This window comes from Anolis sagrei, chromosome 2 (assembly GCF_037176765.1).
Source record: "Anolis sagrei isolate rAnoSag1 chromosome 2, rAnoSag1.mat, whole genome shotgun sequence".
Lineage (NCBI taxonomy): Eukaryota > Metazoa > Chordata > Lepidosauria > Squamata > Dactyloidae > Anolis > Anolis sagrei.
In genome coordinates, this window is record NC_090022.1 from 247,474,948 (window position 1) to 247,498,214 (window position 23,267).

At 39.7% G+C, this 23,267-nt stretch overlaps 1 protein-coding gene across 2 annotated transcripts in view; it reads left to right on the forward strand.

Moving 5' to 3' along the window:
- EFNA5 (ephrin A5) overlaps positions 1–5,773 on the forward strand; it is a 224,185-nt gene extending 218,412 nt beyond the window's left edge. For both annotated transcript variants that reach the window (XM_060761874.2, XM_060761875.2), the window contains one exon: positions 1,458–5,773. In XM_060761874.2, coding sequence (XP_060617857.1) covers positions 1,458–1,579 — 122 coding nt within the window. In that variant the 3' untranslated portion in view covers positions 1,580–5,773. The remainder of the gene's footprint in view (positions 1–1,457) is intronic.
- The last annotated feature ends 17,494 nt before the right edge of the window (positions 5,774–23,267 follow it).

Below are 23,267 nucleotides of genomic sequence, written 5' to 3' on the forward strand. Positions count from 1 at the left end.
ACAGAAGTCTTTCACAGCCGGGGGTTTGATCTAGAATCTTTATAAACCCAGTGAGTTAGAGCCTTTGCTGTTTGCCCAATACCTTTGAGCTATGACTCATGTCTGCTTTCTGAAGTGTTATCGGAACTATTCAAATGTGGTGATAATTCAGAGCTTGTGGAGTTCCTCAGATAGTCAGCTACCAGCAGGCTTTCCTTGGTATACTTGAATGCTTCTGCACTACTTCACTTCTGTAATGAAGTAGAACCTTCAGTAACTCAAGGGAAATAATAGAGCTCAATTGATCTAACCAACAATGATAACTGGGTTATGCCAAAGATCACAAAGACCTACGAGTCCAGCATGGTATTCTCACGGTCCCCAACCAGATTCCCATTTGAATCTCACAAAGATCAAAGTACCCTCAGAAAGTATTCCTCAGAAACTGGTAATAATAAAATATATTGCCTTTGAAAATATACTTTGGTCATGACTAACAGCCTTTGATAAACTTTCCTTCATGAAACAGTATAACTCTTAATTTAAAGCCAACCAAATCAGTAGCAATTACTACATCTCATTATAATAATAATAATAATAATAATAATAATAATAACTTTATTATTATACCCCGCCAACCATCTCCCCTAGGGGACTCGGGGTGGCTTACAAGGGACACGCCCAAAATTACAATTAAAACACACATGTAAACACTTAACCAATTAAAACATCAGATAAAAACAAATAATAGCACAATTGAAAGCAATATAAAAACAATACGGCTGAAAGAAACATAGCTGAGTTATAGATTCAATGAATGCAATGCATCTTTACAGGAGTGCAGGAAAGTGCAACAGTACAGTAAACTGGGCAGGAAATACTGTCATAACGCATATTGAGGTAGAACATATACCAGTGTAAAGTTATGGAATACCACAGTTTAACTATATGACATGTGAAGAAAGTGTTCCTTTGAAACCTTGCTCAACATTTCAGCTTATATTGGATTTCTTTGAAAGAAAAAATGTATGCTTTTGAAAACATATGTGTTTTGCTCAGAAGTGGACAACATTCACTCTCTATTGAGCTCTCCTTCATGTCCTCTGTTCTGACACTTAAACCACCTTTGTGGTATCAACTTTTTGCAGCAGAGCATCTTAAAAAGTCTAGATTTTCCTCTCCTTAGGCACAAGGTGCAGGGCCAGCTTGCAGCATAGTTTAAAGCAAAAATCTCTTTGCAAATTGCATTGTTAAATAATGTGTATTTTCTCTTGGTGCTGTCAAGTTTAAAAGCAAAGAACAGCATTTAGCAGGATTGAAAGAATGTAAGGTAGCCCTCTGGTCTAAATGCTGAGCTATATCCAGCTTTAAAAATCACAAAATTTGTTTGACTGTTCTGAAATGTCCTTGTGGCATTATCTGAAGTGCTCATTAAGAATGCAAAACTTCATTAGAATGTATGTTTTCTGTTTGAACAGATGACACTGTACATGAATCAGCTGAGCCATCCCGTGGGGAGAATGCAGCACATACACCAAGGATATCCAGTTGGCTTTTGGCGACTCTACTGTTCCTCCTGGCAATGCTTTTGACGTTATAGCACATACTCAAGCAAGCTGTCACAGACAACACCAGGATCTTGGAACATCAAAGATCCACTTATCTGCTCATCCTAAGAATGGGACTTTATATTGCTTTTGCAGATGTTGGTTTGTTTTCCTCCCTCAATCTCCACCCCTTATTCCTCTGCAGCCTGGACTATGAACAAAAATGGGAGAGGCCTCACTGGCCCTCTTCCTGTTTCCAGTCTTTCCCCAGCCTTCCTTGACCCCTTCTAAAATAAAAGGACTCCAAATGAAAATGCCAAATTTCAATATTGACACTAGTGATTCTTACTTTCCTCTGCAGCCTCTTGCGATATCGCCTCCGTTAGCTTGCTGGGCCATCTGTGTGTGGAGAAGAAAGAATAATAGCAGATGCAGGCAGTTGGAGGATAAGGAAGTTCTTTGGAACACCAAGAGGAGTTTTTTCTTTACTCTCTTCAATACAATATTTATTCCTTCTTGTTCAGCACTGTAAGATGATCGCGCAAGGCACTGTGTCACCATGTCAGGACTGGAGGGAAGATATTAAGAATAGATATAGCATAACACCATTTCCTCCAGGAATTTCTCAGTGAACAGGCTTCTCAGAGGGAAGAGACATTCTTTTGTATGCAACTACTTTGAAACATCTTTGACAGTAGAACTTGTGCTCCACAACAGAAGCTGTGTCATTAGGGGAGAAAAAAAAAGTGACTACTGAGAAATGCTAGCACACAAGCAAGGTCAGATTTAGGAAGCTACACTGGGGTGTGAGTGCCTCTATTATCTCTCTAAGTGGATAGTGCACACCAGATTACTTTTCTTTTGAAACAGATCACCATGGTGCTATGATATATATATATACTTTCCCTTCAAATGCAAAGAGGCATTTTCTTTAACCTTTTTCCTTTTCTTTTGTGTGTGAATAAAGTGACCTTTCCCAAGGCTGACCTACTAGCCAATAGCCTTGGACACCACTCTGGGTGATGATGCATGCTTAGATGATAACACTGGGTGAAATAAGCCTGATAAGAAGTACAGATTCCCCAGAGTGTTCATGATGTGCCTCCCTTGAAAGTTTGGCAATCATTGGAATAAAATGCTGCCAGAGAAGGACCAGGACAGGATGGGAATGGGGGTGAGTAATGAAAAGAATAGGAAAAGTATGTTGAACTTTGGAGTGAACATGCAGGCACAGGTTTTATATCTCTCTTCCTTTCCAACACAGTTGAAAAGTAGAGGAAATGTCTACATCAGCAGGAGATCAACTAGATGGACTCCCAAAGACCTTTAACTATTGTTTTTTTTTTAAAAAAGAAACCCCACTAGAATAGAAAATACATTATTTAGATATACCTTATGCTGAAAGTAAGTATATATGCTTGTCCTATTTAAAGATGATTAAAAGTGGTAAGATTAAGTTAAAATTATGTGATACTGTCTTGTCTGGTTGAAATCAGGGGTTGAATACAGCCTTGTTAGGGCCTCATAAACCATTTACCAGGAAATGCCTTCTCTATGGATTTCCATTGGCTTACAGTAGGCAGGCCTTAAAATTCACTTGCAAGAAATTGAGTAACGAAAAAGACTATTGAAACAACTGTTTTGGAAAGTTACCTTCCCTACCCTATCGGTTTTCCTTCCTATAAAGCCTTACAAGAAAGGGATTAGGTTCCACTATATTTTGACATGATAACATAAGCATAATTGAATACTAAGGTCTAAATGCAATTGCTGATCCTAACTAGAACAGACCTATTGAATGAATGGGGACTTGGTCAACAGTGAATTCCATTGATTGAATAGGTCTATTGTAAATGGGACTAAGTTATATTTAGGTCTAAATTACCATACAAACAGCAGTTTGTAAATGTCTTTGTTTTGTGAGAAGAAAATGCAGATGTTTTATTTTTGGCTGAAGGATGTTAAGATCCAAAAATATCAGAAAAGAAAAAGAAATAAATTTAAGTCACTCTGGGCTTGCCTGATACCATACGACGTGCGCTGCATTTGTAAGCGAAGAGATGTCTGTTATTGCACACAAACCAAAACGTGTCACAGTCTCCACCGAGGGATGCTACTACTTTCCTCAAAATACAATATATCTTCTCTAGTGTATATACTTGGAGCACACAATTAGCTAGAAAAGATCTTGAAGACTGTAAAGCAAGAAGAAGAGAGTACTGTACACCAGACACCAACTGCAAACCTGAGTAGTACTGAATTAAAAAATCTTATTTGATGTTGACAAGGATGATAGCTGTTTTACCAATTTCATCTCTAATGATAGACTGGACTCACTTTTGTCTCAAGAGCATGCTTTATAAAAACACAAGTTTTCACCACAGTGAATTCAGCCCTTTGCTTTGCCACAGTGCCACTGGTAAATCCAATGTATAAAAGTGACCGTGTATTACAGTCAAGAGCCTAACTGCTGCACTGCATCAAATGCAAGCCTTGTGGGCAGTAAGTTTACAGGACCTCCACTTTTTGGACAACACGATGGCATCAGGCAACCTCAGTCTGAAGGTTTTTTGAATCTCTGGTGTGTGTATGTGTGTGTGTGTTCTGTTGGCATCTTCAAAAAGATGCCAATGGGAAAGTTTACAGCAGCTCTTGTCCCCTAGCATGAAACCGAACATGCAGAATGCCACCACAATGGCCCCTAAACCCAGGCATGCTGGCCCTGTGTCATCTACTCCTGGTTTGCAAAGGGCTTTGCAAAGGGTAGCAGGGAAATAAGGATTTTGATCTGTTTGGTGGATACTGTGTATCCTTTAATAGACAACAAGGTAACATTTCGTGTTAGTTTAGAGATATTGTTTTGTACTGTACTTTCTTGGATGGCAAAGGAAAGACAAGTTAAACATATGAAAAAATGCAATGTTCTTTAAATTCTGTATTATTAGCAGCCTCTGTTGTATATAGTGTTTGATAATAAAGTATTAATTTGATTCTTATGTCTTTTGTAAGTGAGAAAAATAGACTTTCATGATATTAAAAATTAAATTTTAAAAAAAGTAAACCAACCAGTTATATGACAGATTCAGCTGTCATGGCTATCAAGGACTGAATGACAAGTAGCCACAACAGGCCATCATGCAGGATTCACCCATGCGACCCATTCACCCAGATGCAAGATTTCACAGTGTCAGGACTCGGAGTAGTGTGACATTTGATGATCAATGTTTTGTCCTCCGCGTTAATGGTTGGAAGTTGAAGCCCTGTGTTGACCTTTACTTTTGAGGTTGGGTTTCCATTAGCATGTTGATTCTTGAAGGCTTTGGAGTTTAATTCTTGTTTTTTGTCAGGATGATGATTTTCCAATTCTTTATCTTTTGTTAGTTTGTTTTCATTGGATGGTTTGTTTTAAAAGGGGCCTTGCCAGCATCATATGTGATATGTACAGTGACTTGATTTCCCCAAACCAATAAATAACACAGTGTGACAGGGGTCATATGTAAATAATTTTCTTTCCTATGTAACCAATATTGAGGGAAAGGAACAGTAGCTGTTGAGGGAATCTGATCATTTTTATTTTTAAAAAACTGATATTTATCAATTGCTTTACAAAAGCAGTGGCTGTGTCAGTTTTGGAAGTTTTGAAAACATGGGACTCATTCATACTACAGTCAGATTACATGCATTCGATAGTTTTACTTTGCAAGTGCCCTGTATCAAATCTGTTCTTTCGCTTCCCTGCTGCCCAACTCCAGCAAGTTCTCCTTTCTCCTTCCACCCCTTTTGGAATTTGGAGCAGTGAATGGGCAGATCTGTTTCTGATTTGGCATTACCAAGTTTTTCCCATGCATTCACCCCTGGGTTTTTCGGATGTGAGACAAATCTCCCTACAATGGGCTCGCTGCCATTGTCTGTACAGTTTAATAGATGCTGGCATGTTGGAGGTTACCCATGAGTTTACAAAATCCTCTTTCCATACTTACTCTTGACACCCTATTGAAACCACTCATTGTGTGTCCTTCTGGGTATGAAAGTCCAGCTCAGTGTGGTCCTGTGCTTGTACTGCCCTGCTTTGCAATTTCTTTGCACTTATTCATTGAGTGCTGTTTTTGAAATGCTTACATTATATGAACTTAAACAGAAATTGTAAGAAAAACAAAACAACCCGAAACAAACCCATACAATCTGTATTTGTATATACACGTGTCCGTACAATTATATCTGAATAAAAAATTTAAAGATTTTCATCATTTTAATGGATTCTTTTAGGCTATATTTTTGTTGGCTGAATAACATCTTTGTTTCAGGAGCTAGCCAGCTACCTTTCATCTTAAAACTTTGTGGTGAGTGGAAAGCTGCAAGGAGTACAACACTACATAGTTCTGAAATGCTTGGAATGCAATGTCTGCATGGTCTGAATACCTGGAGCTGTCACCACCAGGCTGCTCTGCCATTCTCCACCCTAAGCATCTGTTTTATAATAATTTCTTGTTCATGCCATCTTCCAGGTTCAGGTAGTAACAATGCAGCTTGATATCTGTTCCATTTTCCTTTTTTTCTGATGAAGAGCTATCACCTCATTTAATATGGACTAATGTATCCTAAGGGACTGTAGGCATTGCAGAATGTGAATGGAAGCACCTTTTCACCCCATATGACCTTCTGGTTAAATGGGCTTGGTCCATCTTGCAGACATGCTCCATTTTTTTCTCCAACGTTTTCTCCACTCTATCTTGGAATTTTGATCCCTTCATCCCATATAGTTCGATGGCAGTCACAGTGTGCATTTCCTCAGTATGTATTGATTGGTGTTGAATGCCTTGGAGCATCTTTTGGTTTACAGCAGTTCAAAACAGGGGGTTTAAAAATTGATTTAAAATAATTGAAGGGGAATGTTAAATCTTAAAGACCTGAAATCTCATGGGAAATTAAGATAGAAGCAAGTGGTCTTTCCTATTAAACAAGTGCTGGAAAAATTAAGAGAACTGCCTTCCTTATTTCATCATTTCAGCAGCAATTGTTGCATTTCCTTTGTTCTCCTTTGGGTGGATTTAGTGAACTCTTGACATGGGTAAATGGGTTTCAACTTCAAAGAAATGATAGGTGCACAAGAACATCAGATGAGAAAAAAGGGGCAGGGAGGGTGATACACAAAGAAAACAGCTGATACACATACACTATGCAGTTTAAAATACACATTTTAATTACACCCATGTCAGTATTAACCTCCTCAAAAGCTTTTTATTACATTTAATTGGTTGACAGGGCAGCAAGTACTAATTATAACTTGCTGTGACTTCTCTTTACAAATTAGGAATGACAGCTCAGTGAGAAGAAGGGGTATGTATATATGTTGTACAAAGAGCTGGTGGGCTCAGGCTTTGTTTCTAGACGTGTGAATGTGAGATTATAAATGACACATGTTTGGTTTATTTTAACATAATAGCCCACAATTACAAGTTGGACAGTGAGTAACCACTGTTCTAAAGACACTGGGTGCATGGAGAATAGACTTTTATTTCTGAAGCATGGGCGCTTTTATACATATATTCTAAAACTGGGGTGGTAGCAGGACTAATCAGCTTTCCACTTATTTCATTCTATGTGTGTGATATTGATTGCAAGTAATGTGGAATTGTATATTTACCTATCTAGACTGTTTACATCTGTTCTTGTGAACACAGATCTGGGTTCACCAATCTGCAGCTGACAGACATCCAGCTCCAAGATACTGACAAATCTGGAATTTACATTTTAGGATATTAGCCTATTAGTTAAATGATGTCACTATCAAAGACATGGTGCTGAACATAAAAATTTCCCATATTTTTTAATTTGAACCAACATGGAAAGAAATCATTTCACACAATATGTTAAGCTGAAAGTTTTGGTGTTGGTAAAATTTTCTCATTTTAGTAGGGTTGTTCCTTTTTTCTATTCTTTATTTGGTCCCCACATTTTTATTTCCATAAGGTTAATAAAGGTCAGGAAGCATTGAAGACCTTGTACATTTAAAAGATTCAGAGTAAGTGCTTTGAAGTAAGTGCCATTGATGGACATGACGTTGACTTTACTTCTAAACAAGAATATTAAAAATAATTATTTTTTATACCCTGCCTCCATCTTCCCAAAGGGACTTGGGACAGCTTACATGGGGACAATCCTGGGCAGACATGGATTAAGAACATATTCAGAATTCTGACAATGAGGATTGGAGCTTTATTGATATTGATAGAAGTATGAAGATGTTCACATGATGCATCGTTATGCTTTTAACATTGCCTGCTTTGAGTCTCCTTATGGAGAGAAAAGCGGGATACAAATAAACATTATTATTATTATTAATATGTACCATGAATGTGCATAGGAAAACCATGGTTGAGGTGGCTGGTCCCACTGCATATACTTACAAAATATGTCATTCAGTTAAGTATGCAATGATGGCTTCCTCTTATTATAAATCAGTTTGAAATATTGCATTCGTGCAGTCATTATAAATGCAATTTAAAACCTTATATTGCATGCAGAAATATATGGAGAGAAAAGTGGGATACAAATAAACATTGTATATAATAATATATACAATGAATATGCATAGGAAAATCATAGTTGTGGTGGCTGGTCCAGCTCCATAGTATATGATGCAGTCTTGCAATCTGTCATTTAGTTAAGTATGCAATGATGCCTTCCTCTTATTATAAATCAGTCTGAAATATTGCATAGTGCAGTCATTATAAATGCAATTTGAAGCCTTATTACTTAGGCAATCCCTTGTAGTCCGAGGATGATGGTCCTCCAAGTTCAGTGTTCTGGTGGTGCGTCCATAGGTGACTGTGGAGCCCTCTTCTTGATCAGCATCTTCTCCCACAGTGAGGGCATCGGTTTCCAGATGGAAGGCAGTCCCAGTCAGGGTTGGCTTGATGCGCCTTCCTCTTGGCACACTTCTCTCTTTTGCCCTCCATTCGTGCCTCTTCAAATGCTACAGCACTGCTTGTCACAGCTGACCTCCAGCTAGAGCACTCAAGGGCCAGGGCTTCACAGTTCTCAGTGTCCCTTCCAGAAGAAGGTGTAGCCTCCTTTTTATTCCTTCAGCTGTCCCTCTCCTGCTCTCCGGGTCTCCTGAAGTGATGCTATGTCAATGTTAAAGTGTCCCAGCTCCCTTGCAATGATAGTAGTTCTGTGTTTGGGGCGTTCACTCTCAGTGTTGTCCGTCTGTACGTTCTATGTTCTGAAGTTCATTATTCTTTTTTGGCTGCAGGGTCGTGACCCCCTGGACGTGACAGTCCAGTCAGGAATAAGAGAGGCAGACTATGTTTAGGGTACCTTTTCAAGCCCCTTCCCCATGTGGGATGAGCAGAGTGGATCCTCAAAAGGGCTGCTCCGTCATGGATACAGCTGTCGAACTACTCAACTGCCTCAGACCTTGAGGTAGAGTGATTGAGTCCATATCCACCGCCCATGTGCCAGTCTGTGACTAGGGGCTTCCAGATTTCACAGTCCTGCCCCCGTTGCCACTTGCTGATCGCCATGGGACTTTGGTTGGCTTGTTTTTATTTTCTTTGGAAGATGCCAGTGTGTGATTTTTTTAAATGTGTGAAGGTCAGTGCACAGCTGATCAACACACAGTTTTCACAGATTGAGGTTTCACGGGTAGCATAGTTTAACAAGATGGCCATGGCTTCTCAATCTGTTACAGCCTTCTTCTGCCTTCACAGCTGTTGTAACATGTACCATGTTATCCTCCGCCTGCTCTGCCATTGAGGTCTTTGAGTCCTTGGACTGTGCTTGGTCTGGAACCTTCCCAGTGGCCAATCCTGGGAGTGCACAACGACTGGAGTTGTGCCCGCAGGTTCATTGGAACACGCAAGCCCCCTCACCACAACAAGGTGACAGTCCATCGAGGGGGTGAAGCCTTATATTGCATGCAGAAAGCAAAACTACATCTGTGAGTTTCTCCATCGATCCAATGTTCTATGTCTAGAGGATTGGTTAGTTGTTGTTTTTTTCCTGCTTGCAGGAGCATTCAGTCACATGATTCCCCTGCTGTTTTCTGAAATGGTTCCTACTTTAGGATAAGCTACATATGATGCTATTTTCCATTTTCACTTAAGTTTTTACTTTGAAGAAATACAATCATGAACCCTGATGTTTTTTTTCTCTCTCAAAAATCCAACACCAGTCAGAGCTGTGTTTGTGAGCCGCAATAAGCATGTCTTCCATATCAGGAACCCTGAGGGTGCTTTTCATATATCAAAACCAATGAATTGTATTGTACTGGCAAAATAATACAGTGTACGTAATGGAACACAAAGTATCTTCCAGGTGTAAATACTAAAATACAGTCATGAAATGCTTTTGTTAATGTGTCCCCTATGAGAAGGATTAGCAGAAACATCCAATTTCAGTAGGCAAATATTCATCCATCTAACTATTGCAACTGCTCTTGATAATATGCTTGTTAATGTGCACATTGTATGTTAATTGTTATCGATTTAGACAGCTTCTAAAGCACTATAAATTTAATAAGCAATGCTTCATCCTAGATTTTATTTTTTAAAATCAAACGGTATTTCAAGAAGAGAAGCTGAATTTGTTTTCCTGCTTTGGCAATGAACTGTCTCTAATACTGTCAGTCATAATCTTTGCAGAGGAATACTGTATGTCAGGTGACTTTTGCAGTCAATAATGTTCTGTAAAACATCCTATTTTTCTGCAATGATTATCCAAGTGAGTGCTAGTTGTCGCCCACTAGCACAAAAATGCTTGTCAGTTTTGACAAGAAAACAAGAGGGAGAACAAGAAACAAACTAGGTGCATTTACAAGAGAAATAAAACATCTACACTTGCTATGTTCTCCTTTACCTTGTAATGGCTAGGATTTCATACTGCTTATTATATGTTTTCCGGTTGTTTTGAATGTCAAACAGTTTTGCAATATCTTGTCTGTTTTTTTAAAAAAAGTTTGAAAATGACCTTGCAAATAACTTTTCTTGATTTATTACTATTTTATTATTGGTTTTTTCTACTGCTGTTATTAATACTAACAATACTATTTCATATAACAAAGCATGCTCTTCTGATCCGCACTTGTAAAGGAAACTTGGGGGGACCATCCCCCATATATTTTGTATTTGATAGATGTGTGTAAGAAAAAGAGAGAACACAAATCTTGTTGAAGACATTTATTACACACTCATCTGCAGTACTGCACAACTGTTCTTGTGATTATGAACTGTAACTTAGCTCGTGTGGTCCATCAAGATAAGTATAACATTTTAAATTCATTTTTGATCTACTTTGAAAAATAAAATATTTTTAAAAGTAAACCCAAATGTGTTTATGTTCAGGAATCTTCATTGGGTCCAGATTCTGCCTGTCTGTCAGCAAACAGTAGGCCTGCTTACCAGATGAAGTCATTGAACATGGCTTCTGTTATAGGCAAACAGCTTTGAATACCATAATATTGCGCAAGAGGACCTAGCGATGCCTAGAGAAGTATTCCACTGAAACTCTGCAAAAAATTGACCATAGAGCAATCTGTGGTAGCCCAAAACATAATTCACTTCAGCAAAGTAAAATCAGGTTCCAGATTATGCTGAAAAATAGTATTGCACAATGGATTACAGAGAAACTTCATTCTCTCCAAGATTCTAAAGGGTTCCCAAATCTTGATGCTGGACTTCAAATTTCGCTGCTATCACTGGGCATACTGCTTGAGACTAATGGGAGTTGGAATCCAAGAACAATTGGAAGATCACACATTTCCTAACTTTGGCATAAATCATTTCTACAGTAAAAGGTGATAAAGTGTCCCAACATTACTATTAGCAGATTTGTTTTGCATTCTTTCAACTCCTGCTATGTTGATTTGGTTATATGTTTTTTTTTCTTTAAACACCCTAACTTTCTGTTGCATTTGGGCGATATATCATGAGGATTTTAAAGCTTTGTGCCAGGGCACAAAATAAACTGTTATGATCCAGACCCCATTTAAACTTCTGTATAACCCAGTTTTTGAATCCAGATTATATGTTTTGAATTAGATTATTTGTCAGTGTGGACTAATATCCAGTTCAAAGCAGATAATCTGGATTCAGAAGCCTCAGATAACTGCTTCTACATAACTAGTTTTCCTCAATATTCTCAGACATTCATTTTTTAAGCACAAAACAAAAAGAAGAAATTTTCATTATGATGCTTTTCCAATCAATAAAGTGGTATTCTCCATATAAGCAAGGTAGGTTCATGCTGATCGGGAATCAAATTTTGGTGACATTTTTGTCAGATGAATGGAAAGAGTACACATTCACATGTTTTATGGGTTTAACTAAATAGCATACATTACAGATTAGGAACATATGCAGGATTTATGTAATATTGAATAGGATTTCTCGTGTATGTGTATGTGGGGGAGGGGGAATATTTCCCTCAACAGATGTTGTAGTAGAACCTGTTAGTAACACTGCAAGTGGTAGTATGGGTGTCAGAAGGGGGAAAAGGAGTGCTCGTGAGCAAGAGCTAGATGACAAACAACAAAGGAAAAGGATCCGGGATATACTTATGTCACCTACCGACGAAGACTCCTTTGAAAGGTTTTCTGAGAGCAAAGGGTCAATGCGTGAGGAGGAAGGAGATACAGTGGATGTGAATAGGGGAACTAAGAGGGTTACTCGGGAGCAGGAATCAGATGAGGAGTGACAGAGGAAGAAGATCCGGGATATACTTACTGCTCCCACAGATGAAGAGTCTTTCATGGGTTTCTCTGGGAGTGATGGGGATTGGGATGACACACTGGATTGGACTAAGGTTCAAGAGGTTCGAGATGTACATACTCAGCCAACGTCTAGTGACACGTTTGTGGGGTTTTCTGGTGGTGGGGATTGGCAATCGGGAGATACTCGAAGTCTTGGGGAGATCTAAGTCTTGACAAGAGGTGGAAGAGTTGGAGGGATGGGTGTTGGCATTCAGGTGTGGAGGCAAGGACAGCTGTAAGGGATGACGATGGGGTGGAGGTCAGCTCATCATCGGATGATGAGGTGTAAGATAAAAGTAGGCACTGAAATGGAAAATCTTTGCAGAAGGCAAAGTGTTGGCTTCGTGCCTTGGGTTTTGTCGCTGCCACTTTTGTGTTGGGTTTGGGTGCTGGATCTGCAGGTTGCTGCTTCTATTTGTGTTACAACTCGGCTTGGATTCTCATGAGTGCGGATTTCCCCTTCTTTGACTTCGGACTGCTTTTGACTACGATGTTGCCTATGTGGACTTTGGAACCTCGCAACTTCGGACTTGGCTTTCTTCGACCTCTGACTTCATTTGACCACGTCTCTTTCTTCATGGTTCTTTGTTTGTTTGTCCTTTACTTGCTGTGTTATTTTGTGTTACTTTGGAAGCACTTCAGTTTAATCCAGATCTTTTCTCCGGATAATCCGGATTATTGCTTTAGTTTGGGTTTTTTTAAACTGAAACTTGCTGCTATTTTTGAGTTTTGATCAGGGACACTGAAGTAAGTGTCTCTGAGTCCCTTTTGATTTGTGTTAATAAACTCTACTTTTGGACATACTCTTGAGTCTGGCTCTTTAAGGCATCTGGGTTCCGACAACAGATGTTCCATAAGTATATCAAATATAAGATTGTCTTATCACACTTAACTCCTGCTTTGAGATCAGTTTACTTATCTTGTATACATTTGAACTTTGCTTAGAAATGTCACAGCGATACTACTTCTACGACATTGTGCGTCTTTGGCTTCCTTGTTTACAATCTTGTTCTTTGCCCAGAAGCCAATGACTAAACTTACACACACTCATGCCACTGATGATTATACCTGCCTCCAGTGTGTTTTGGCTCACAGAAGCCTACGGTACAATACATCTGTCAGTCTTTAAAGTTTGTTTAACTTTACTGTTTACTTCAATGTGGGTACCCAGCTAGAGCTAGATCAAGCATTTCAGGGAATGTATTACATTCACATTAAATATTACCTAGCGGCCATTGGTGACCATGTAGCTGAGAAAGAGGTTAGGTACAAGATGTTGTTGTTGCTGCTGCTGCTGATGATGATTCCTGACTTTTTCTCAGTTTAAACCAGTTAAAAATGTGAATGATAAAAATAGCAGAACAAAAAAACATAGAAAACCCCTACACTGAACAAGCTCATCCTACCTAAACAGCACCTTGAAAACTCTATTGAAACAAAAGAAGTCTTCATCTGTTTACTGAAAACCAGTAAAGAGGAAACCAGTTCAATCTCTGGGAAAGATGGTGCATGATGTCCCTTGTTCATAACAAGCAAAGGAAAAATTTGTGCTATTACAAGAAAACGGAATTTGAATGCACACACTTGTTATAATCAGTTATAATCAATTACCATATAACAACAAAAACAAAACTTTAGTTTATGGGATATGTTTTAGAACTGTTAAGTGGCATTGAACCTTGCTGGAGTTGTAAGTGTCTTTGAGTCCCCTGCAGGGGTGAGCAAGACCAGATACAAATGAAGCAAATAAATAAATAAACAAACTTTATTTATATCCCACCACTATCTCCCTGAAGGGACTTGGGGCAGCTCACAAAAGTTGAAAATTAATAACAAAAATATACAAAAAATTATTAGAATGTGAATTGGACTCAAAAGAAGGAAAGAATTATATGAAAAGATGGAATGAAAACATCAGAAGAAATATTAAACAAGAAGAATGGAAGGAAATCTGGAAGAAAACACTAAAATATAAGTACACAATCGACTTGAAGGAGAATTGGGTTAAGATAGAATACCAATGGTATATGACTCCGAAGAAATTAGGAAAAAGTTACAACAACACGAGTGCAAACTGCTGGAAATGCAAAGAAAAAGAAGGTTCATATTTCCACATGTGGTGGATCTGTAATAAAACTAAAGAATATTGGAAAGAAGTACAGAAGGAATTACAGGAAATATTGAAGATAAACATCCCATGGAAAGCAGAGCTTTTCTTGCTAGGAATGCATGAACTAGAAATAGAAAAAAATATGAATAAACTTTTATTTCTAATGACAATGGCAGTGAGGATTTGCTATGCAAGAGGATGGAAACAAAAAGAAATTCCAGACAAAAGGAAAGACGAATGAAAATATTAGATATCAAAAATATGGATAGACTCACCTTTCTTATATCTAGGAACAAAGGAATAAACATGAAAGAAACAAACTGGGAAAAGGTTACGGAATACTTCAAACAAAGAAACATAAAGATTTTGATTTAGCAAAAAAAAATCAGATAAACATAAAAATAAAAAAAACAAGGTTGAGAGGAGGGGAAGAAGACAGAAATCAGTGGTCAAAAGAGGAAAGAAGGAAAAGAAATCTGACCTCTAGAAGACACCAGGAAGTCAAAACAACTTTCATATTTTCATTTTTCTTCCCCCCTCCCTTTTTTTTCTTTTCTTTTCTTTTTCTTCACTCTATTAATCTTTCCCTTATCTAATTTTCCCCTACCTTTTTTCTACTCACCCTCTTTACTCTTATTTTAATTGTAAACTAAATATTTAATAAAGATTATTATACAAAAAACAAAAGCACTCAAAAGTGCAACACACATAAAATACAACAATACATGAACATATAAAACAATGAAAATGTACATTTACATAACGATTTTACATAAAACATAATTAAAGAAAACCTTATTTAAAAATCAGTAAATTGCAACAATAGCAGTGGATATAAAATAGGCTGTATTCGAGTATCACTTCCATAAAGTGCAATCAAAGTAAGACAATCACCTTGAGTTTAACAGTTAAGATTTTGATCATGGTCAAAGTCCTGTTTGAAAAGCCATGTTTTCAGGTTTGATCGGAAAACTTACACAGCATTTCCTGCATCTACCAAGCTTGTAACTCTATTGAAAAAAACAGACAAGAATAATCTAGCATGACTTGTTTTTGAGTAACCCATGTTGACTTTTAGTAATCACAGCATTTCTTTCTAAGTGATTAGACTGCCTCCTTAATGATCTCCAGAACAATTCCTGGTATTGATGTCAGGCTGACTGGACAATTGTTTGTGTTCTCTTTTCCCCTTCTTGAATATAAGGACAAAATTCTTCCTCCTCCAGTCTGCTGGGACTTCTCGTGTTTTCCAAGAATTCTCAAAGATTATTGCTAATGATTCCAAAATTACTTCTGTTAGCTCTTTCAATACTCTTGAATGTAGTTCATCTGGCAATGGGACCTGCCTTTGCCTAGATTGCCCAAATTCATTTCACTCATCGCAACCTCCTGGAACACTGCTGAGGCCTTTTTTGGGGTGTGGGCTGGCCTTCAATAAGACACATTTCAAAAGACATGGGTTCACATTGGGAGGAAGGCAACTGAAAATTATCCTGAGCTTAGGGAAGCTTATATGGATCACAAATCCCAGGATCCCTTAGTTATGAGAAATTTTTTCCCACTCAGGTAAGGGATTCTGGCAGCTGTAGTCTGAAAAGTACAGTGTTCTTATTCTGGAATTTTACTTTTGTGATAATGTCCTTAAACTTATACAGGAACCAAGACAATAAAGCTACCTTCTGTGGCATTTTATTGGCAATCATTTCTTCATGTAAGTGACTCAGCACTTGAAGAAGCATTTAGAAAATTGACAAAGCGATAGTTCTGCCTTAATCTTTGGTTGTCATGATATAAGTAGACCAATTTTCTCAGTTCATGGATATATTAATTGTTCTGCAGGGAGCTGTACAGTAGCTTTTGCAGAATGCACCCTGAAAACCTGCTTGAAAACATAGCAAGGTTCTCCCTCAGCCAGGCCTGTAGCCAGGATTTTGATTTTTTTTTTGGGGGGGGGGCTGAGTTTGATTTGGGGGGGGGGCTGAGTCTGAGTGAAAGAGGTCTACCCTAGCAAACCTTTTGTATCGTTACCTCAATGCCCCCATGCATATGAGATATGTTGAGCATGGTGATCAGATCATGATAAGAATAAACATAACAGTCTAAATAATGTACCAGTAAGGCCTTTTCGCAGACCACCATGAGAATTTTGATTTAGCAAAGAAAAATCAAATGCCCTCAGCCATTTAGTGGCTACTAGGAAAGGCAGTGATTTATTGGCTGGAGAAAGGTGCAGAGTCACTGAACAGTATCCAAGCAAAAGAAGGATGTGTTTTTCTGAATTTTCATTGTAACCACTGGAAATTTGGAAGGGTGCAACTCTTGTTTGGTTACAGCTATCCTGCAGTCTTCTTCAGTTATTATTGTATTGTGTTTTTGTATGTATTGGCATTGAATTGTTGCCATTGTAAGCTGCCCTGAGTCCCCCCTTGGGGGTTGAGAAGAATGGGATACAAATGTTTGAAATAAATAATAATAAATAAATATTAAATAACTGAGAGGGACTGCAGCTAGGTGGTTTGAGTGATAGATAGTACAGCAACCATTCAATTTGAAAATATTGTTAACTGTGAATAACAATTGCAACAGAAATAAAGGCCCAGGAAAAGGCCATATGGCAGATTATAATGCCAACTCTATCCCATGACTATTCTTTGGTGGAAATGATTGGGAGGCTGGTGAAGGAGGGCTGGCAAAATACAGACTCGATGTAGGTTGCAGCATCATGCCTGTAGTAAACAATGGAATAAAAATTGAAGTGGGAAAGAATGTTCTAACTGATCCTACTTTGTCTACAACAGGTAAGGTAAACAACAGCTGTCCCAACAATCCCTTACTGACCATGCGTGAACACAGAAATAGAAAATATGATGACAGAGAAGCATGTCTCACCAGGTCACCCCAACATCTTAAACAAACCATAGATTTATACTTTTGCATACAAAAATGGAAAATAATCTCTAGAATTTTTCCATGGTTTTGTTTTCTTATGCAAGGCTTAGCTGAGCTGGTTGTTTCATTTCACATATTCGTATTGTTAGTTTTGAATAAAAAGTCTGCTGAAACATGTTGAACTGTTTTTCTTTTGTGGTGAAGGAAATGATCCCGTTCTTTCCATACTATGTCATCCTCTGGCATCTAATTTTCTGTTAAGGTGGTAAGACCTGGGAACATATTTATTTTGTTAACTGAGGTGTACCTGAATCTGCCTATTCTTTTAACACCTCATGCATTAGATGAAGTGACTTTAAAAAAAAGCTTATGCCAAATAAACCCTGTTAAGTTGATTTTGATCTTGTGGTGTTGTAGGTTTTTCGGGCTATATATGTTCTAGATCTAGAAGCATTCTCTCCTGACATTTCACCTGCATCTGTGGCAAGCATCCTCAGAGGTTGTGAGGTTTGTTAGAAACTGGAATATTGGGTTTACATATCCATGGAAGGTCCAGGGTGGGAGAAAGAACTCTTGTCTGTTGGAGCTAGGTGTGAATGTTTCAATTGGCCACATTGATTTGCATTTGATGGTCTGACAGTTTTTAGGTGTGGCTTGTTACTGCTTGGGAAATGTCCTTGTTGAGAGGTGACCAGGTGTTCCTGATTGTTTCCTGGCTAGAGTTCCCCTGTTTTTGAGTTTTGTTTTTTATTCACTCTTATAATTTTAGAGTTTTTTTTAGTACCGGTAGCCAGATTTTGTTTAATTTCATGGTTTCTTCCTTTTTGTTGAAATTGTCCACATGCTTGTGGATTTCAATGTCTTCTCTGTGTAGCCTGACATGGTTGTTAAAGTGGCCCAGCATTTCTGTGCTCTCAAATAATATGTTGTATCCAGGTTGGTTCTTCAGGTGCTCTGCTATGGCTGACTTCTCTGGTTGAAGTAGTCTGCAGTGCCTCTCATGTTCCTTGATTCATGTTTGATCTTGCCTTATTAAATGACAGCACATTACTATTAGAGAACATGGTAACTTTATTTTTAAAAAATCACAAAATGTTGGATCAATCCCAAGATGAATGAGATAATGATGCCTAAATAATTAGAACAATAAATATTTATTTATTTACCATATTTATACCCTGCCCTTCTCACCCCGAACGGGACTCAGAGCGACTCACATATCAAGGCACAATTTGATGCCACATAAACATACATTAGACAAAATAACATATACACTAAAACATCTCAACAATTAAAATATAGCCGCTAAAATACAGGACATATATTTTTCAGATAAGTATTCCCTTCTTTCCTTCTTTTTAAAGTGTGTACATTTTCATTTATCGTGTCAGGAGCAACCAGACATTTGTATTACATTTTTAGCAAAACAAACAAACTAACAGACAAAACACAAAGTTTGCAAGCTTGGTAGATGATTAAATGTCCTTTAACCAGTATCTGGCCACTTGGAGTGCCTCTGGTGTTGCCACAAGGAGGTCCTCCATTGTGCACGTGGCAGGGCTCAGGGTGCATTGCAGCAGGTGGTCAGTGGTTTGCTCTTCTCCACACTCGCATGTCATAGATTCCACTTTGTAGCCCCATTTCTTGAGGTTGACTCTGCATCTCATGGCGCCAGAGCGCAGTCTGTTCAGAGCCTTCCAAGTCACCTAGTCTTCTGTGTGCCCAGGTGGGAGTCTCTCATTTGGTATCAGCCATTGATTGAGGTTCTGGGTTTGAGCCTGCCACTTTTGGACTCTCGCTTGCTGGGGTGTTCCAGCAAGTGTCTCTGTAGATCTTAGAAAACTATTTCTTGACTTAAGTCATTGACGTGCTGGCTGATACCCAAACAGGGGATGAGCTGGAGATGTCACTGCCTTGTGTACAGAGCATGGAGATAAATTTGTAAGATTCAAATAAACCTTTATATGGCAATTGTCAGTATAACACAGTGTTAAATACATATATTCTGATCATATGCTTTTGAAAGTAGTGATAGACAGTGAAACTGTGCTGGAAGTGGCATCTTAACTAACTAGCAAAATACTTGCTACTTCCAAGTGAAATAAACATGTTGTGGGGGATAGCCCCCAAATATTCTTGGCCTCTGACTTCAATGAATCCTTTGCTATCATTTTCTTTTAGAGTTTCACATCCCTTTCCTTATAAAGGACATAATGCTGAGCTAGAACTACAAGACATATGTTCTACCATAGCTATATCAGGCAAGGATATAGCTACAATGTTTGAACGGTCATTGTAAAAATTGGATAGCTTTCATTGAGGCTTTTAAAAGGTTGTTGAAAATAGAGGGTGCCAGGTTTACTGTAAAACTATGTAAATGGCCCACAGTCGACCTTAATAGCCCACAGCTGACTGGGCAAAGAATTTCTGCTCCTCCCGCGATCAGAACACAAGGAGGATTATATTTTCAACCCCTTTTCATGAGTGAGTGAAGCTGTACGAGGACTGTATGGGTCCTGCTTCTGATTATTGCAACCTCTCTCACTAGGGAATTGGAGGGGATGGGAAACATCCTTCTCCTTGCACCCTGATCACCAGTGGAACAAGCCTGCCTCAACAACCCAGTAGCTTACTTTTAAGGTGGATGAGGCTGGGGGTTGTCAGGGCAGGAAATGTTACTTGGTTTTATTTCTGTAACTAGGTAATTGGTGTAGAACAGGGCCCTCAAACAAAGGCCCGGGGGCCGGATACGGCCCTCCAAAGTCATTTACCCAGCCCTCGCCCAGAGCCAACCTAAGTCTGAAATGACTTGAAAGCACATAACAACAACAACAACAACAACAACAACAACAACAACAGCAATCCTAGCTCATCAGCCAAAAGCAAGCCCACACTTCCCACTGAAATACTAATAAGTTTATATTTGTTAAAATTGTTCTTTTTTAATTATTGTATTGTTTTAAGTGTATTTGCACTATAAGTAAGATTGCATAGGAATTCATCCAAGTTTCTTTCAATTTATAATCCGGCCCTTCAACAGTTTGAGGGACTGTGACCTGGCCCTTTGTTTAAAATGTTTGAGGACCCCTTGTGTAGAATATCAACAAACATTATGCAGTGGACAAGATACTTGGAGGAATGAGGCCTACCACGTCCATCCTAGACCCCTGCCCATCCTGGCTTCTAAAGGAGGCCAGAGGGGGATTGGCTGAGTGGGTTGAGGTGGTGGTTAATGCCTCCCTTCGGGAAGGCAAGATTCCAGCGAGCTTAAAACAAGCTATAATAAAACCGCTGTTGAAAAAACCATCACTGGACCCCACTAAATTTGACAACTTCCGGCCAGTTTCCAATCTTCCCTTTTTGGGCAAAGTCCTGGAACACGTGGTGGCCTCACAACTCCAGGTATTCTTGGGAGACACAGATTATCTGGATTCGGCACAGTCTGGTTTCAGACTGGGACATGGAACTGAGACAGTCTTGGTTGCCTTAGTGGATGATCTGCGCCGGGAGCTCGACAGGGGGAGTGTGTCCCTGTTGGTGCTGCTGGACCTCTCAGTGGCCTTCGATACCGTCGACCACGGTATCCTTCTGGAACGCCTTGCAGGGATGGGTCTCGGGGGCACTGTTTTACAGTGGCTCCAGTCATTCCTGGAGGGCCGATCCCAGAAGGTATTACTGGGGGACACCTGTTCACCCCCACAACCTTTGTCTTGTGGGGTTCCACAGGGTTCAATACTGTCTCCCATGTTGTTTAACATCTACATGAAGCCGCTGGGAGAGATCATCCGGAGTTTCGGGGTACGATGTCATCTGTACGCAGATGATGTCCAACTCTGTCACTCCTTTCCACCTGCTACTAAGGAGGCTGTCGAGGTCCTGAACCGGTGCCTGGCCGCTGTAACGGTCTGGATGAGGGCGAACAAATTGAAATTGAATCCAGACAAGACAGAGGTACTCCTGGTCAGTCGCAAGGCCAAACAGGGTATAGGGTTACAGCCTGTGCTGGATGGGGTCGCACTCCCCTTGAAGGTGCAGGTTCGCAGCTTGGGTGTGATCCTGGATTCATCGCTGAGCCTGGAACCCCAGGTCTCAGCGGTGACCAGGGGAGCATTTGCACAGCTTAGGCTTGTGCGCCAGCTGCGCCCCTACCTTGGGAAGTCTGACTTAGCCACAGTAGTCCACGCTCTGGTTACATCCCGTTTAGACTACTGCAACGCTCTCTACGTGGGGTTGCCCTTGAAGACGGCCCGGAAGCTTCAACTGGTCCCACGTGCGGCAGCCATGATACTAACAGGAGCGGGACACAGGGAACATACAACCCCCTTGCTGTACCAGCTCCACTGGCTGCCGATTTGCTACCGGGCTCAATTCAAGGTGCTAGCGTTGGACTTATAAAGCCCTAAACGGTTCCGGCCCAAGATACCTGTCCGACCGTATCTCAGCCTACGAGCCCACCAGGACTTTGAGATCTTCCGGGGAGGCCCTGCTCTTGATCCCGCCTGTGACACAGGCACGGCTGGCGGGGACGAGAGATAGGGCCTTCTCGGTGGTGGCTCCTCGGCTGTGGAACACCCTTCCCGTGGACATCAGAATGGCTCCTTCCCTGATGGTATTCCGCAGGAAATTAAAAACTTGGTTGTTCAAGAAGGTGTTCGAACAAGAAGTGCAATGATTGGTAATGATGATAGGATTGGAACAATGGAAATTACACTGGTTTGTGGTTTGGACGATGAGACGACACGGAATGCCTTTTGTAGTAATGATGATGTTTGATGATGATGTTTTTGATGATGATGTTTTTGTTATTGCTGATGTGGATTTTAGATTATGTCTTGTATTCTTGAATTTGTCCCTTTATGTTATACATCGCTGTGAGTCGCCCCCAGGCTGAGAACAGCGGTATATAAGCAAAGTAAATAAATAAATAATAAATATATTGACTTAAGAATTTAATGTGTTCCATGACCATGTTCTTATGTCAAAACATGCTTATCTCAAAATGAATTCCAGCCCCCCCCCCCCCCCCCCGCGCAAAGCACCCTATTTTAAATGTATTTTTAAATAAGAAAAATCCACTTTATAAATCAGAAGACGTTTACTTCTTGGGAGGAGAGCAATGACCAATCTTGATAAAATAGTGAAGAGTAGAGACATCACACTGGCAAAGAAGATCTACATATTTAAAGCAATGGTATTCCCTGTAGTAACCTATGGATGTTAGAGCTGGACCATAAGGAAGGCTGAGCGAAGGAAGATAGAACTGTGGTGTTGGAGGAAAATTCTGAGAGTGTCTTGGACCACGAGAAGATCCAACCAATCCATACTTCAGGAAATAAAGCCCGACTGCTCATTGGAGGGAAGGATAGTAGAGGCAAAGATGAAGTACTTTGCCCACATAATGAGAAGGCAGAAAAGCTTAGAGAAGACAATGATGCTTCAGAAAATGGAAGAAAAAAGGAAGAGGTCCGACCAAGGGCAAGATGGATGGATGTTATCCTTGGACTGGCTTGACTCTGAAGTAGCTGGGGGTGGGGACGGTCGACAGGGAGCTCTGGCATGGGCTGGTCCATGAGGTCACAAAGAGTCGGAAGCGACTGAATGAATAAACGATCACAAAACTTTATAAATAACAAATAATGTGAAAAATGTTCAGAGATAGGCAGTTATTGGTTCCACCCAGCCAGTGTGGCAAAGAAGCACATTTGAGGCAACACAATATGTGTTGGCCAGTGTAACAGCAAGGCAAAACAGCATCATTTTCTTCATACTGTAATTCCAGCCTCCCTCCCTCTCTTTTTGAAGTGAAACATGCAGTATTCGCTGTTTAGGCTGATACTCTGCTGCACTAGGTTGGACTACAATCTCTGTAGTGGAATCTCTGAATTGGACTCCTCCCAGAACATTCAGGGGTTGCAATCACTTGGAGCTGGAGTTTCTGCCTTGCAGGAAGAGCCAGAGCTGCTCTGGCTAGGAATCCAGTCCAGGTTTTGTT